Source organism: Narcine bancroftii, chromosome 2 (assembly GCF_036971445.1).
Source record: "Narcine bancroftii isolate sNarBan1 chromosome 2, sNarBan1.hap1, whole genome shotgun sequence".
Lineage (NCBI taxonomy): Eukaryota > Metazoa > Chordata > Chondrichthyes > Torpediniformes > Narcinidae > Narcine > Narcine bancroftii.
In genome coordinates, this window is record NC_091470.1 from 292082647 (window position 1) to 292098866 (window position 16220).

General features: G+C 39.9%; 1 protein-coding gene across 6 annotated transcripts in view; it reads right to left on the reverse strand.

The window, feature by feature from the left end:
- Positions 1-932: 932 nt before the first annotated feature.
- The window catches only part of LOC138755413 (tripartite motif-containing protein 54-like), a 66287-nt gene continuing 50999 nt past the window's right edge, over positions 933-16220 (reverse strand). For 2 of the 6 annotated variants that reach the window (XM_069921361.1, XM_069921360.1), the window contains exons 9-10: positions 14992-15288; positions 933-1680 (exon numbers count right to left, since the gene is read on the reverse strand). In XM_069921361.1, coding sequence (XP_069777462.1) covers positions 1561-1680; positions 14992-15288 — 417 coding nt within the window. In that variant the 3' untranslated portion in view covers positions 933-1560. Of the gene's footprint in view, positions 1681-13434; positions 13476-13900; positions 13992-14991; positions 15289-16220 lie in introns of all 6 variants that reach the window. The other 4 variants (XM_069921362.1, XM_069921365.1, XM_069921363.1 and 1 more) reach the window with 4 other exon arrangements.

Genomic DNA, 16220 nt, shown 5'->3' on the forward strand with positions numbered 1-16220 from the left:
AGGCAAAATCTTCGCTAGGATTCTACTAAATAGAATAATACCTAGTGTCGCTGAGAATATTCTCCCAGAATCACAGTGCGGCTTTCGCGCTAACAGAGGAACCACTGACATGGTCTTTGCCCTCAGACAGCTCCAAGAAAAGTGTAGAGAACAAAACAAAGGACTCTACATCACCTTTGTTGACCTCACCAAAGCCTTCGACACCGTGAGCAGGAAAGGGCTTTGGCAAATACTAGAGCGCATCGGATGTCCCCCAAAGTTCCTCAACATGATTATCCAACTGCACGAAAACCAACAAGGTCGGGTCAGATACAGCAATGAGCTCTCTGAACCCTTCTCCATTAACAATGGCGTGAAGCAAGGCTGTGTTCTCGCACCAACCCTCTTTTCAATCTTCTTCAGCATGATGCTGAACCAAGCCATGAAAGACCCCAACAATGAAGACGCTGTTTACATCCGGTACCGCACGGATGGCAGTCTCTTCAATCTGAGGCGCCTGCAAGCTCACACCAAGACACAAGAGAAACTTGTCCGTGAACTACTCTTTGCAGATGATGCCGCTTTAGTTGCCCATTCAGAGCCAGCTCTTCAGCGCTTGACGGCATACAGGTACAGTTGAACAAAAAGCGCAGAGAAGGGCGTTACTTCTTTTCACTCCAGGACCCGCTGTTCAACGGCAGTCAGCAAGAAGTGATGATTCCAGTCGGGAAACAGACGGCTCTGACCAGACTCCGGCGTCCGCCACACAATCACGGCGCCTTCTGACAGGTCGCGTTTCTCTTTCAGGCGCTAAAGTAAAACAGCTGAACACTTTCACCAATTTGACGATCGCTGTCGACTTCTAGATAATAAACGCATACATTCCCAATCATATACCCCATGCGAGAGAATGCCTACCCTTTACATTGGTAATAAAAGCTGCATCGCGACGGTCTGATTGCTTTATGCTTTATTGTGCAGACTGTTTGTTAACCCATCCAGTTCCCTTTCTTTCTCGCCCAGCTAAGGACATCCGCTTTAAAAACGCAGTGAGGCGTGGTACCATAACAAGGTGATGGGAACAACGTGGTCACTGTGTGAATGAACCCCGCAATCCGCCCGCTGACCGCATCGCAGCGGGAAGGAGGCGTCGGGGTATTTAAAATAGCAAAACACCCACAACACTTTCCACTGGGGAAAGAAAAACAAGTTAAGTCCCGCATGGGAAGTTCAGCCAGAAGCTGTCTGCGTCCACCCACTTGCCGCGCTCCCTCACGGTCCCCATCGCGGGGTCTGAGAAACCAGTTAACATAGCGAGGTAACAGATGCGACCACTCCCGGTCGGCAACGTTACGGGAAATTCGCGGCTCCGTCACCCCTCACCAGGGGGCCAGTCGTGACATTGACCCAGGGCTTTGGGAAAGAAACGACCTGAGTATCTCATCCTGAAATCCACAAGCATAAACCTAAACCAGCAACCTCAAACGTTGAGTGAACCACAACTACTTATATATATACAATGACGGCTACGATTTTGGGAAGGTTGAGAAGCGTCTCCGTCTTTAACGTGGAATTTTTTATTTATTTAGCCAGAGTGTTTAACCAGGAGAAGGAGAAGACGTGGCGGGGTGTCTCCTCGTCCTTGGATTCGCCTCCGCTGTGCTCTTCAGTCAGGACAGTAGGTGAGGTTTCAGAACCAGTCTGAAAGAAGCCAAACAGACAGACGTTCAATTAGTTGTAAGAACTGACAAACATTGAAATGTTGGGATCGCTGGCGGGTCTACCAGGTGGGACAGTCCCCACGAATGCAGGTTGATTCGACAGTACACACAGTCTGGACGATGGCCCGTGCTGCAGCACTTTATGTACAGGGCGTTTTAGCATTTGGACTCATAGCTGCTCTTCACCTCAGAGCAATTACAATGTGATCATCTCCCACTCTTGGGTAAACGTTCAGCTCCCAGGTGAATATTCCAGGCAAATTCCAACAGGCATCTGATTCCCATCAAATTTAAATGTTAGAATTGATGAAGTAAACTGGTCTGATCTTTGTCACGATAGTATGACAAATACAATAAATGTAAGGTACAGGTTGATGTAATACAATTTTGACATCAACTGTATCTCACACCACCGGAATTAAATAGGTTGAAGTCAGATTTATCAGATCAATATTTTAGAAGTGGCAAAGAGGTGGGTACTTTTTTTTTACATTCGACTTGGTCATGTCCCAAGACCTTTTTGGATAGACCTAGGAACTTTTTTTTAAGAACAGGTTAGAGGATTTAAGTTTCCACAAAATCCAGAATTATTTTTATTGGGGAATAATGTAGGGACAAGACCAAAATTGAAATGATCTAAACACCAATTAGAATTTGTCAAAATAGCATTAGCAGTGGCAGTTACTTGGAAATCAGATTCACATTTAGGTATGGCACGATGAAATGCCAAGATGCATAGTTGTGTTCCCCTTGAGAAGATTACTTATAATTTAAGAAATAAATATATGATATAGTTTTGCAAATTTGGCACTTGTATTTATAAATTTGTAGACATTTTTCTAATCCTTCTCCAAAAAATTAATAGTTAAATAGAATATATATTGGCCCTTGGCAATCCTTTCTGCTTTCCCTGCTTTTTTTTTCCCCATTTTTTTTCCTTCTTTTGGGATTTCTAGGGTGGGAGGTGGTTGGGGGGAGTGGGCAATTTAACCATCAAAAAGTGTATAATGGATTTTTTTTAACTTGTATCTTTTTAATTTTGTAACTGACTTCATTTATGGACAAAAATTTTAAATAAAGTATTAAAAAAATATATATAAATATAACTAAGTAAAAGTTCCAAAGGTGAGCTGTAACCCAAAGACCAAACCTTGGAACTCCTCTGCATACTTTCTCCCATTCAACATAAAAACATATTTCACTGCAATTATTTTCAAGTTGACCATCATTGTTGGTATTGTCCTTTACATTCCATCATTTAAGCGAATTTAAAAGTCTATCTATATAATATCAAATGTATTGTCCTCATCCAATGTTTATGCTTCCTCATCAGGAAACCCACTCAAGTTCATCAGTAAGATATGCCCTTATTTTTTTTACCTGTCAGGTATTCCTCATTAACCCAAACCCATTCAAGTAGTTATAATTACCTCCTAGGTTATTGAATCCAAAGACTTTCCCACTGCCACCAATAAGTAGGTGATTAAAAGAACAGTAATTGGTTAGAATTACCACATTAAAAATGGGTTATTGTTGAGTTGATATTTTGACAGCAATTTAAATGGAAAAATATAACTGAATAACATCTTATGTTATATTGACCACTGTGCAAGGTGAACAAACTGCTCTTACTAACTTTTTTTGACCAACATTTCACAATTATCTTATTTAAAATAAAAACAGAAAGCATGGAAGCAAACAATGATAAATTATTCCATTTAATGCATTTTCAGACTTCATCCGTGATGATTCTTTCCCAGTGGCAGTAACTCTCATTTTTTTATTGTTGAAATCACATTCAGTCCCAATTTTTGAGCTGCTCCTCCTGCACTCGGGCAATAGAGAGAATGTAATTATGGGCAAATGACCTCAAAAGATTTTATTTTAAATAAAATCAGTGTGGATTTAGAAGTGCATGTTAATTAAGGAAAGTTAAATAGTAAATGAGAAGTGAAATTAGAAGTACTGTATTGGTTTTCAGATGATATGGACTGTATACCTGAGAAAGTACTTTGTAGAGGTATCAAAAGTGGAGGTAGACATGGAACTAATTAAATGTGCCATTTCAATGACTGTAGAAATTAGATGCAAGGCATCTGTTGCTGGAGGATCCAGTCGTTGTAATTAGGTTGAGCTTTCTACCATGTTAGCTATTTAGATCCGCGCCCCAGACATCTTCATGTTTTCCCTCTTTTTGCCAAGTTAAAAGGATTCTTGGCTTACAATAGGAAATGTAAGAATGTGAAAAAAAAATTCAGAGGCAGACAAAAATGGGCTGGTAAATGGATACTTCCTGTTTGAGCTGGGAAAACATTTGAAGTTGTGCATTTAATGCTGAGATTATTTTAGAGCAAAATAAATGAAAAGTATAGATGAACTGGGAAAACATTCTCATGAGAGGAGTCCGATGAGAGATGCAAATAAAGTGGGTGTGTATGATATTTTACCTTTGAACTGTTGGTATTAAAATTAGGGGTCCATGTCTCCCGCACTTTGAACCTTGGGGATTCACTGACTCCGGTGCTGTTCCTGCCTTGTTTTGAAGCTCAGAGCTGCTGCTACATATGCTATTATTGAAAAAGATGAGGCCCTACCTCTGAAATGTTTTTAATTTGACATTGGTGCTTCCTTATACATCCATGATGATCTTGTCGACTTTATCCACTTTTCTGCTAACTGCACTCTGACCTTTCTTGGTTGATCTCGAGCAATGCTCTAGTTTCTCCATCTCTCTGTCTCCATCACAGGAGAAAATCTCTCATCAGATATTTCTACAAGCACACCAACTCCCACAGCTACCTCGACTACACCTCTTAACAACCTGTCCTCTGTAAGGATTCCATTCCTTTCTCACAATTCCTCCATCTTCCTCGCATCTACCCCCAGGTTTTCCATATGAGATCATCTGAGATGTCCTCTGTCTTCAAAACTTGTGGCTTCCCCTCTACTGCCATCAACTTGGCCCTATCCACATAACCTCCATTACTCACACATCAGCCCTGGTCCCATCCACCCCCCACTTGCAACAAAGACAGAATTCCCCTTGTCCTCACCTACCCCCACCAACCTTCACACTCAACATATCATCATCTGCCATTTCTGCCACCTACAACTTGATCCCACTACCAGGCCAATCTTCCTCTATCCTCCCCTCTCTGCTCCTTCCATGACTCCCTCATCCACTCCTCCCTTTCCACCAATCACCACCTTGGTAACTACCCCTGTAACTGCAAGAAATGTTATACCTGCACCCACACCTCCTCCATTCAGGGTCCCAAACAGCACTTCACAATGAAGCAACACTTCATTTGTGAATATGTAGGGATTGTCTACTGCATCCTGTGCTCCTGTGTGCCCTCCTCTGGAGGAACAACACCTTACATTCTGTCTAGGCATCCTCCAATCAGATGGCATTAACATCTACCTCCAGTTTCTGTTAGTTCCCCCTTTCTCCACTTCTCCTATCCTTACATCTACTTTCCTCTAGCTCTATCTCTCTCTCTTTCTCTCTTTATCTTCTTTTATCCAGCTTTGCATTCACATAGCCACCTCCCTCCCCCGATCAATTCTCACCTTTCCTCTCCTGTCTTCCCTGTGCTCCTTTGTCCTTTATTCTCCCTTCCCAGTTTTTTTTAATTCAGGTTTTTTGCTCACACCTTGACGAAAGGCTCAGGCCCAATATGTTGGTTATGTATCTTTACCTCCTATGGACTCTACGTGATCCGCATTTTTATATTTTTACTACAATTACTGTGTCTAAAGATTTTCATGTTTCACACTTTTCTCTGTTGTTTATAAATAAAAAGACACCTATATCTGAGCTGTTTTGAAATTCAGGGCTGCTTTTCTCCCAGTGCTAAACAGAATCTGCTGTATGATTGTGTAAAATGAGGGGTTTCAGCCCAAAACCTCAACAATTTTCTTCCACTGAAGCTGCTTGACTCACTTCGATCTTCCAGCAGCTTGTGTTTGACATCATTAGAAGTGTTGCTTTTGAAGAAGATATGGGCAGTGTGCCTAAAGTAGCAGAAGGTTTAGTGTACTGCATATGAATCTGAGAAAGTACTTTGGAAAAGTATTAAAAGTGGAGGTGCATGTGTCCTTTTCAGTGACTGCAGAAATTAGATGCAAGGAAGGGGATGCAGTCAAGAGTTCTGCTATTTCTGCCACCTACAACAGGACCCCACCACAGGACACATCTTCCACTTTACTCTCCTCTCCATTCCCTTTAGGGATCACTTCCTCATCTCTTCATCCTTTCCCACCAATTTCCCCCATGCTATTTTCCTTTGATTCTACAACACTTGCACTTACACCTCATCCCTCATTGCCATTCAGGAACCCAAACAAGTCCTTCCAAATGAAGCAACACTTCCCCTGTGAATCTATAAGGGTCCCTTACTGCATCTGGTGCTCTCAATGTGGGCTCCTTACATCAAGAAGACTGGATGCAGATTGGGAAATCACTTAGTTGAACACCTTCAATCTGTCTGCTGCAACAGCAAGGACCTCCCAGTGGCCAACCATTTCAATCCACACCCCATTAGCACTCCATTCATGGCCTCGTAATGAGTCCACTCAAAAAATTGGAGGAACATCTGGGCAGTCTAAACCAGACAGTATCAATATCTACTTCTCCAATTTCCATGAAACTTCTCTGTCTCTCACTTTCCTTCATCTCTCTGATGCTCCCCTGCCCTTTCCCATTTCTCCTTCAGAGAACACCTTTCTGAGCTTTATGCCCCTCCCCTATCACCTCTCAAGTCTATTCCCTTCTTCCCTCTCCCATCTGTATCCATCTATCAGCTACAAGTCTGTGCTCCTCCCCCTCCACACCCCCCCCACAACTTCAATTTTTCCTGATTTTCAGCGCTCCTGAAGAAGAGCTTAGGTCTGAAATGTCAACTGCTTCTGCTTTCCATGGATGCTGCGGAGTTTCTCCACACTTTTGTGCACTGCACATTTACCCATGTTTTTTTTATTTTCAAATTCAGGCAACTACGTCAACCCTTTTAAACATTGAATCTTGCATACCATAAAGATTTCAAAAGTTAGGAGATTGTTCTTAAATTCACTGAGGTCTGCTCCTATGCTATTTTTCTATTTTTCTTTTAAACAGGGATAATTTCTTTGATGCCGCTTTTAATCCTAGTGGATCCCATTGATCATGTGATACCTTTAAATTTTGAAGGGTCTATTTCCCATTTTCTTTATATTTGAGTGGTATTACCTCCCATATTGGTGAATGGTCTGTCTCTTGGAGGGAGCGATCAACTGGAGAGCTATTGGATATTTGGTTTATACCTGTTGCCTTTCTTAAATATAGAAATGACATTGGTTGTCATTCAGTCTTCTGACAATTCATCCTTAGCTAGCAAAGTTGTGATATCACTGTCAGGGCCCCTGCAATCCCCTCCCTTGTTTCCTGTAGCATTCTGACATCTTCTGTTTCCTTGTTGCTTAGAAAATCTAATGCACAATTTTGAGACATATAAAAAACTAAATTATCTTCTCTAAAAAGGAGTTTTCTACTCTGGAATAAGAATGACAAATTAAAATGCTTTCAAGAAATTGCGCGAGGGATCATTGGGAGTTAGAAATTTCTGAAATCAGATGACTACAGATTCTTTTCATGATATTCAACAGTCCAAAGCATTTTCTTCTGACTATACCTTAGTTGTGGACATTTGTATGCAAAGTAATCAACTTTTTCTATCAATGTGATTATCTATGAACAGAGTACTTATAGTTATCAATGCAGCAGAGCTTTGGGAGTAATGCAAAGCAATGTAAGGACACGTAATTGAATCAAACCATTATAGTGGATACCAATGCACAAAAGGGAAGTTAAGATCCTTCTAATGAAGGGAGGGTGTGTCTTTTATAATCATAGATGTTGATCTGGCCTAGACATAGTGCCATGCAATGTAATGAGAAGCTAAATATCATGGAATTACACAAAATGCACATTCATGCCAAAGATATTACTCATGAACTGCCATTCCATTCAGATTGATGTGTGTTTCTTGTGACAAAGCATGAAATTATCAGTCAAATCACACAATCCTGCTATAAATAACATAATCTCTGTCAAAATATCTCTCAGGATAAAGATGGTTATTTAGTTAATAGACGATTTTTTGACAGTCTCTGCAAATACACTAGGGATTCAGCAGTTTGCTGACATTTCTGTGAATTTCTCATGTTTCAATACATTTGAAAATGTACCCTTTGATAAGAATTTTCAAAGAATGTCAATTTTTGTCAATTTACTTTGACAATATGCTATGTCATATGAAATAAAGGTAAAATAAAAGCTGCCAAAAGATTTTACACCATGCTTTTAAAATGTAAAAAATAAACACAATAACTCTTTAAACAAACAAAGAATTGCTGGAGGAATTCAAGGAGTCAGTGAACATCCAAAGGTAAAAATGGTCAATCAACATTTTGACTGATTAATACTTGAGCTCTTTAAAGCAATCAGTCTGAAACATTGGTCCTTTAGAAATAGATCTAAAGACTTTATGGATAAGGAAAAGTGTTTTCTTTATTCGTATTGCTCTCTGTTGAAACTAGCAACTAAATCTGAAGTCGAAGCAATGTTGTTAGCTATGTATTTGTAATAATAATTAGTCATATGTGACTTACAAAGAAATGTCAGATTTGGGGCAGGTGCAACAGGAGGTGAAAGAATTATCATGGAGTACATTTATGTTGAGTATTCAAAATGATGCAGAACAATTTCATTTTGCAAAGGTACTAGATATATCATGAAGTTAATTTCTATTCAGAGTTAGATAGGATGCTGAAAGGACAGTAAAACACAATTAAACTCAATGGAGGAGTTAGATTTGTAGGTAGATTTAAACTTATGCATCATGTACAGTTCATCAGTTTATTCAGACTTTAAATATAATAGTGTTTGGGACTAAATAGGAGAACATTTAAAAGTAGAATAATTACATTGATTAATGCAACTCTTTTACAGTAGGGTAGAAATTCATTCTGCCTGCAGATTATTTTGATCTTGGAACTTTCTTAACAAAACGTCACAGTATCATGTTTCATCAATGGCTGTCACCAATCCAGGTTAGTCGACCCCTATTGTATTTCATGCTATGTCACTGGAAATGGTGATATCTGCACCATACTTCCACCACTCACTTTTCTATGCCAATCACTCTGGATATGCAAGAAATATTCTATGTTGCATTATGTCTTTATGTATTTACCTCTAATCCAAGCATATCTCTCATAGTCTATTTACTCCAAAAGACTTAGTAGTTTGCTGACTGCCAGGGAGAGCAGGCAGCACTAGAAGCTTTAGTGGTGGGGAAAAGAAGTTCTCTACACTATCCCAACATGACACTGTCCCTCATCGTGACAAGAAAAATGTAAACAGTGCAACCCCAGGCATGGATGTTTGAGAACCTAATTACATTAATTCTGTTGCCTCATAGTTCCTGTAACAGGTACAGTCCTAACCTCGTGTTGTTTGGCTGAAGTTGTGCAGTCTCCCTGTATCCATATGGGTTTCCGCTGAGTGCCTTGGTTTCCTTCCATATCCCAAAAGGGAACTGATAGGTTCATTGGCAAATAGATATCATCCCGGTCTAAGTGGGAAATGATTAAAGGTTGATGAGCATGTGTGAAAGAAAGATTTGCAGAGTTACAGGGAAATGAGAGAGGATGTAGACTAATGGTATTGCTCTGCTGGGAATCTGCAGAAACTCAATGGGATGGTTTTCTTTTCCATTAAGCTAAATAAATAAATAAGATCAGTGAATGGCCGTGCTCCCATCATCAATCCAAACAGCCTAATACATGGCTACTGCACAATACACTCATCACTCACTTTTTTATATCTGTCATCCAGGTTATGCAGCTGATATTCTGTGCCATTATATGTTCTGTGAATCTCTTCTATCATGCTTATCTCTTTGTTATCCATTTTTATGTCACAATGAACCACTTAATAAATGCCATTATTGAAATTAATTTGTGATTAATTCTCCATTCGTTAATATTCTCTTGTACTTTGAGCCATTTTTGCTCAGTGTTCACTATTATTCCAATTTGCTGTTTGTAAATTTTGTATTTTTTTTAAATCAAGTTGGAATAATATAGGTGAACAATAGTCATCCTTGCACCAAAATTCATTAAGCATCACATCTCTTCATTTGCCTGTACGAACAGTAGCCTTGTCCATTCTCAGGATCTCAAGTGTTCTAACATTGGTCGTAAGTCTGCTGCATGGTGCTTTATCAAAAGCCAATAGACAATATGAGGCAACAGAATTAATATAATTAGGTTCTCAAACATCCATGCCTGGAGTTGCACTGCTTACATTTTTCTTGTCACAACGAGGGGCAGTGTTATGTTGGCATATTGTAGAGAACCTCTTTTCCCCACCACTAAAGCTTCTAGTGCTGCCTGCTCTCCCTGGCAGTCAGCAAACTACTAAGACTTTTGGAGTAAATAGACTATGAGAGATATGCTTGGATTAGAGGTAAATACATAAAGACCCAACCCCAACCAACCAATTTTCCCTTGCAACCGCTGCAACCGTGCCTGCCTGTCCCGCATCGGACTTGTCAGTCACCAACGAGCCTACAGCAGACGTGGACATACCCCTCCATAAATCTTCGTCTGTGAACCCAAGCCAAAGAAAAAGAAGAATAGACAATTCAACTACTATGTGTCTTCTTTTTCAATTAATGCAATAAGTTTGACCAACGATACCACTTTGGATACTAGTGGGGGAAAGGGGCGGGTAGTCTATCAGGAGAAAATTAAAGCAGCCATGTGTCTGTCTATGAGGCTCAGTCAGGAAGAATGAAACAGGACAGCAATAGTTAGAACTGTAGGAGAAACTGCTGGTCTCCTTTTATCACTACTCCAACGAGAGCGTGCTGGCCTACTGCATTCCAACACAGTTTGCCAGCTGCTCGGCAACAAACAAGAGGGACCTTCAGAGGGTCATCAGCACTGCCCTCTTTGGAGGATTTATTCAGCTCTTGCTGCTTTAGTAGAGCAGCCAAAATCCTGAAGGATCCTTACCACCCTGGTCATCATCTGTTTGATCTGCCTCCCTCCGGTAGACATTTTAGGTCCATTAAATCACGGACAAACAGACTTTAAAACAGCTTTTACCCCAGAGCTATGCATGAACTGAATACTGCCAAACATTGAATATTGTATTGTTTTGTTGTGTTGTTTGCTTTTATATTTTATTGTTTGATGTATGTGTGCACCGTCAGGATGTGGACTCAATTTCGATGTACTTGTGCAATGACAATAAAGGTTATCCAATCTAATCTATGATAATATAAGTTCTATGGTTCTATAATTTTAACATGCAAGAAGAATTTAAACAGGTACATGGATGGGAGAGGTACGAAGGGCTATGGACTGGGTGCAGGTCAGTGGGACTAGACAAAAAAATGGTTTGGCACAGACTACGGGTGAAGGGGCCTGTTTCTGTCCTGTAGTATTCTATGGTTTTATGGTTCTAGATATAGGGGGCACATGAGTCAGAGAGACTCGAGAAATTCTGTGACCAACATCAAGAATCCCGGATGGTTTGTTGCCTCCCAGATCAAGTCCACAGGATTCTTCAATGAGAGGGCAAAAATCATGATGCTCATTGTTTACAATGACAGAGGGAGGGAATGGGATGAGGTCTTGCAAAACTAATGTAGAGAGTTAAGACATAAATTAAAGAGTAGGATCTCCTGGGTTACTCTGCCAATCAGAGTATGAATTGGAGGATAGATCACATAAACACAGGGCTGGGCAGTTGGTGCAGGAGGGAGGGTTTCAGATTTATGTGTGTTCAGGATATGGAATTTAATTTTAGTTTCATTTTAAATCTCAGCAAATGACAGAAATATTCGGTTTCCTCCAACTCCGATTGTGAACTTGAATGTAAAATTAAGATGAATACTAATTAGTGTGTTGATATATCCTGCATTTTATCGCTCTTCTTAGTGCAGAGCAGGACTTTTCTTAAAATAGAAACCACTCATATCAACTGTGGCTTCTTTGAACTATTTACCGCAGACTCTTCAGCTGAAAGCCGGTTACTCTTCATGTTTCCTTCCAGAGCTCAGGGTTTTCAACCACAATTTTCACTCTGTCACTGGTTTTCATTGCGTTGTGGCATTTAATATGACCCACTCATGAAGATTTCAACAACACGTGAATTCAGAATGACGCACTGCCATCGCTGATAACTAAACGGCAGCTATTGTGCCGTTCCAAATCCACTTTTACTCTGCTGCCTGCCTACTTCTTTCGCTTTTTCATGGGACGAGGGATCGCTTGCAAGGCCATCATTTGTTGTATCTTCTTGAAGATAACATGTTGCTGAACCACCTAATAAAGCGATACAAGTCAACTACAGTGAAAAATGAAGGGGGTGAGCCGAGTAGAGATTGAGTACCCTGGAACTAGACTCACTGGAGTTCAGAAGAATGGGAGGGACAATGACAATTGACAGGGCAGCGACCCAATGCAAAGCGAGCTTGGTGACGGCCCAACCAATGGGAAACTTGGAGGGGAGGGGTCGCGGTCATTCGGAGGGCGCCTACAATGCGCACGGGTAAAGATGGTCAGGACTAGGAGAACTGCTCAGTGATGCCTCCCTTCAAGTGGCACCAGGATACACGTCAGAGCTGCTATATTCTAGATACGCCTATGGCTGGTGTTGTACAGTGTCTCGCTAACCACTATTCTAACTGTGCTTATGAAGAAGGATAACACTGGTTCTCAGGTTAGAATCTTAAATTAGGACATCTAATGATTAGGCAAAAATTAGCAATAGTTAACGGGTCACAAGTATTTAAAGAGATCCGGCATGAAATACCGTCTCATGATAGAATTTTTTGAAGAGATGTCAAAGAGGGTAGGCAAGGGCAAGGCAGTTGACATTATTTATATGGATTTTAGAAAAGCATTTGATAAGGTTTCACATGGTACATTGGTATAGAAGGTTAGGGCACATGGGATAGGAAGCCAAAATCTTAAATAAGGATTAGATTTCTTATCACTGATATTAAACCAGTTAGCCCTCTCATTTTAAACAGAGGCGTTAGCTGCCTGCCAATCCTCTCATATTATTTATTTTTTATGCACACAATAAATGAACCAGGGGATAACTCTTCATCTCTGATCTCATACATCTTTATGAAAGAGCTTATAATATCCAAGCAAGTACTATGGAGGAACGTGTTCCCTTGTCCACTTTGGTTCCAGAGAATGTATGAGGAACAGAGATTAAATTCAAGAAAGAAAAGTAAAGTACTAATAAAATAGTTATCTATGGTAAGTTTTTCAAGTATGAGCAGCAATTACGTAGGACTGCAAGTAGCCTTCACCCTATTATGCCACCAGCGTGCTATTCTGATGACCAGCTTTTAATTTGTCATTTTCAATGTTTAAAAAAAAATTGGACAAATTAATTCCTCATACTTGTGAGAAAAGTCAAGTGAAGCTCACGAGAAATATTAATTGTAAAGTGATGCATTTCTGAAAAAGAAAACATTTTTCATCCAGAAAAGATCTTTAGGACTTCAAACCGCCACTCATTAATTTCTGGGATTGCTTTATATGCCACATAAAAGTAGTTTCTCACTCTCACAAATGCAAATAGTCAGATCATCCATCAGTGTTTAAGAACAGTTGCAAAATCTGGTTAATTTGTGTGGTAACTAAATGAGCTGAATCTTACCAATTATTCATTAGGGTGTACTTCAAAAGTCTGTCACAAATCTGTAATTATGGATAAATACAAGTGTTTATCATGAAACTAAACAGCAACATTTAATAGTGACAAATACCAAATCTAAAATTACTGTTGCTGTTCAACAGTCCTCAAGTATTGATGATGGAGAATTGATTTTATAATTCACACAGATATAAATGAACACATCTTCTAATCATTATCTAATGATTACAAAATAAATCCGCTGATCAGAGCCTGTGATTCAGATATTCTGTCAAGTAACATTGAAAGTAGCAATAGCAAAAGGGCAGCCAGGATAACCCAACCTCAAAGTTGGAGGAAGCATGCCCTTGCCTGATTAAATTAAAAACAACTGACATAACTATATTGAAATATTATTTTAATCCCTTAAGCAGGAGTGAGTAACTACTTTGTGATTTAAAGATACCATATTTAAAAATATTCTTCCTACCCAGAAAAGAAAAAATCATGTACTGAATCTGATTCCAAAGGTGGCGAAGTGCGATCATCAAAACCAAAACTGAAATGAAGAGCGCTAGACCCTATGAGAAATAAGATAGACTGGGTCTGCACTTTTGTTGATAACTGGTTCTTTAAGTACTTTAGTAAATGCAAAGTTGTGCAGAGTGGTGAGAAGGCAATCAAATAAAACTGTATTTGCCGTTAATCCTTAGAGAAGCATTTTGTTCAAATACTTTACATGTAGTAGAGTGCAGTTGTTTTCTTGAAGAGAGAATAGACATTCTCCTTATTGATCATGGAGGAAAACAAGAAGTCTGCAGATGCTGGAGAACTAGAGCTGTACACAAATGACCTGGAGAAACTCAGCAGGTCATGCAACGTCCATGTAAAGCAATAGACAGTTGACATTTTGGGGAAGGAGCAATATTTTTATGTATTGCTTCTTACTGATATATTTTGTTCATATCCATTTGGCCCATACAAAGGAAAGATTAGCAAGAGGATTCCACCTCCTCACTAAGCCCCAGCAATTTTTTTTCTCTCAGTGAAAGTGGTGATTCTTGGTGCTAAGGGGGGAACATGACACCCTGCAGTTCCCAAATGTTCTTTTCCCTTTAGAAGCTTGATTTCTTAGCCAGCCTTACTTTATTTATTGTGATCAATGAGCATAGGGCTTAATTCCCAATAGCTTATTTAACGGTGAGAACTGTCACAGTTCCACCTGACCTTGGGTCCTGCTGGCAAATATCAGTCAGCACTGGGTGGCCATCAGGTACAGTTACAGCAACCTCTCAGAACCCCAGACCTGCAACCTGAGCTGAGTTCAGTACAAAGCAGATGATCAATCTGAGGACTTCTTGATTTGGATTGCTCAACACCACACAGTGATGTGGTTTTTTTTTTAAAGACTTTTGGAAACAGAATTGTAAATAAGAAAAAAAACTGCAGTCTACCTCACCATGCACAATGCTTAATTACATAGACACAAATAAGTATGCAAACGAGGTGCATTATGTCATGGTCAAACTGGTCCATAGCAAGTGCAGAACTTGTGGAGCAAACTATGAACACTTCACTGACCTGTGACTGAGCTGCGGCTGAACTAGCTTCATGAGTGTCCTCTTCCAGTCCAACTGAACTATAGGCTGCTGCCGGCTTCTTTACATCTTTCTCAGCAGGATGTCTTGACCCAATCTGACTCTTATTATCACCTGAACCCTTGCTCAATGGATTCAAATTGGGGCTGACCTTGTCCAAAGAATGAGCTTTATGCCAATCTAGGTGAAGTACAGGATCTGCTGCCGCTGCCGCTGGTGTTGATAGCAACTGGTTCTCCGACTCCAATCCATTGTGACTCTCAGACATCTCAGTCATGACCTTTGTAAACAAAATAAAATAATTAAATATTATTTGTTCCTCTCTGTATACCAACAGAAAAAATATCTACTGTTTTATATTATATTGTATTTTAGGAATGTGTCAGTGTTAAACACTTGCTCATTGGTGAGATTTATTTTACCAAGAAGTACCTCCCAGAATCTACTTGGAACTTATGTTTACATACTAATAATGACCGATCTTTGTTCCTCAGTTTCTATTACGTACCAGGTAAAACAGTAAATTCTCTCTCAGAACTGTTGCACTTCGTGGCTTAATCACTTTAAATACAGTTTGCTGGCTAACATTTTAATGGCTAATACAAGCTGCCAAAGTTTTAAGATGCTCCTTGGAGTAAGTACAGGGGGATGTAAGAGGTAAGTTATTCATACAGAGAGTAGAGGATTCATGGAATGTGCTCCCAGCAATGATGGTGGGGACAAGTACAAAAGCGTCTTTTAAGAGGGCATTAGATAGAAAAATGGAGGGTTATGGAGTCAGGAAAGTCCAGGCAATTGTGAGAGTAGGTTATTAGGTTGGCACATCACTATGGGCTGAAGGGCCTGTATTGTGCTGTAGATTTCTATTTTCTTTGTATACCTTTACTTTGGAAATGGGTTGCTTTGCTGTGGCATTATTTCAGTAAATACAGGAGCATCCTTTAAGGTATTTTATCCAAATTTGTGTCTGTTTGACAGAAGAAAAGTTGAATGGAATGATTAAATGTGTTCATTCAAAAATCCAAAATGGTGAGTACAAGAAACATTGCATTGTCTGCATGTTAGAGGCTGGCAGCCTAGGACTGGGATACCTTTACAGGAGAGATTTTTTATTTATGGTGGGATGGGGAGAGAGAGGATGGGAAGGGAATCATAAACAGGATTTCAGAGAGAAGATCAGGAAAGTAAGTAGGGAAGATTATGTGAGAGGGT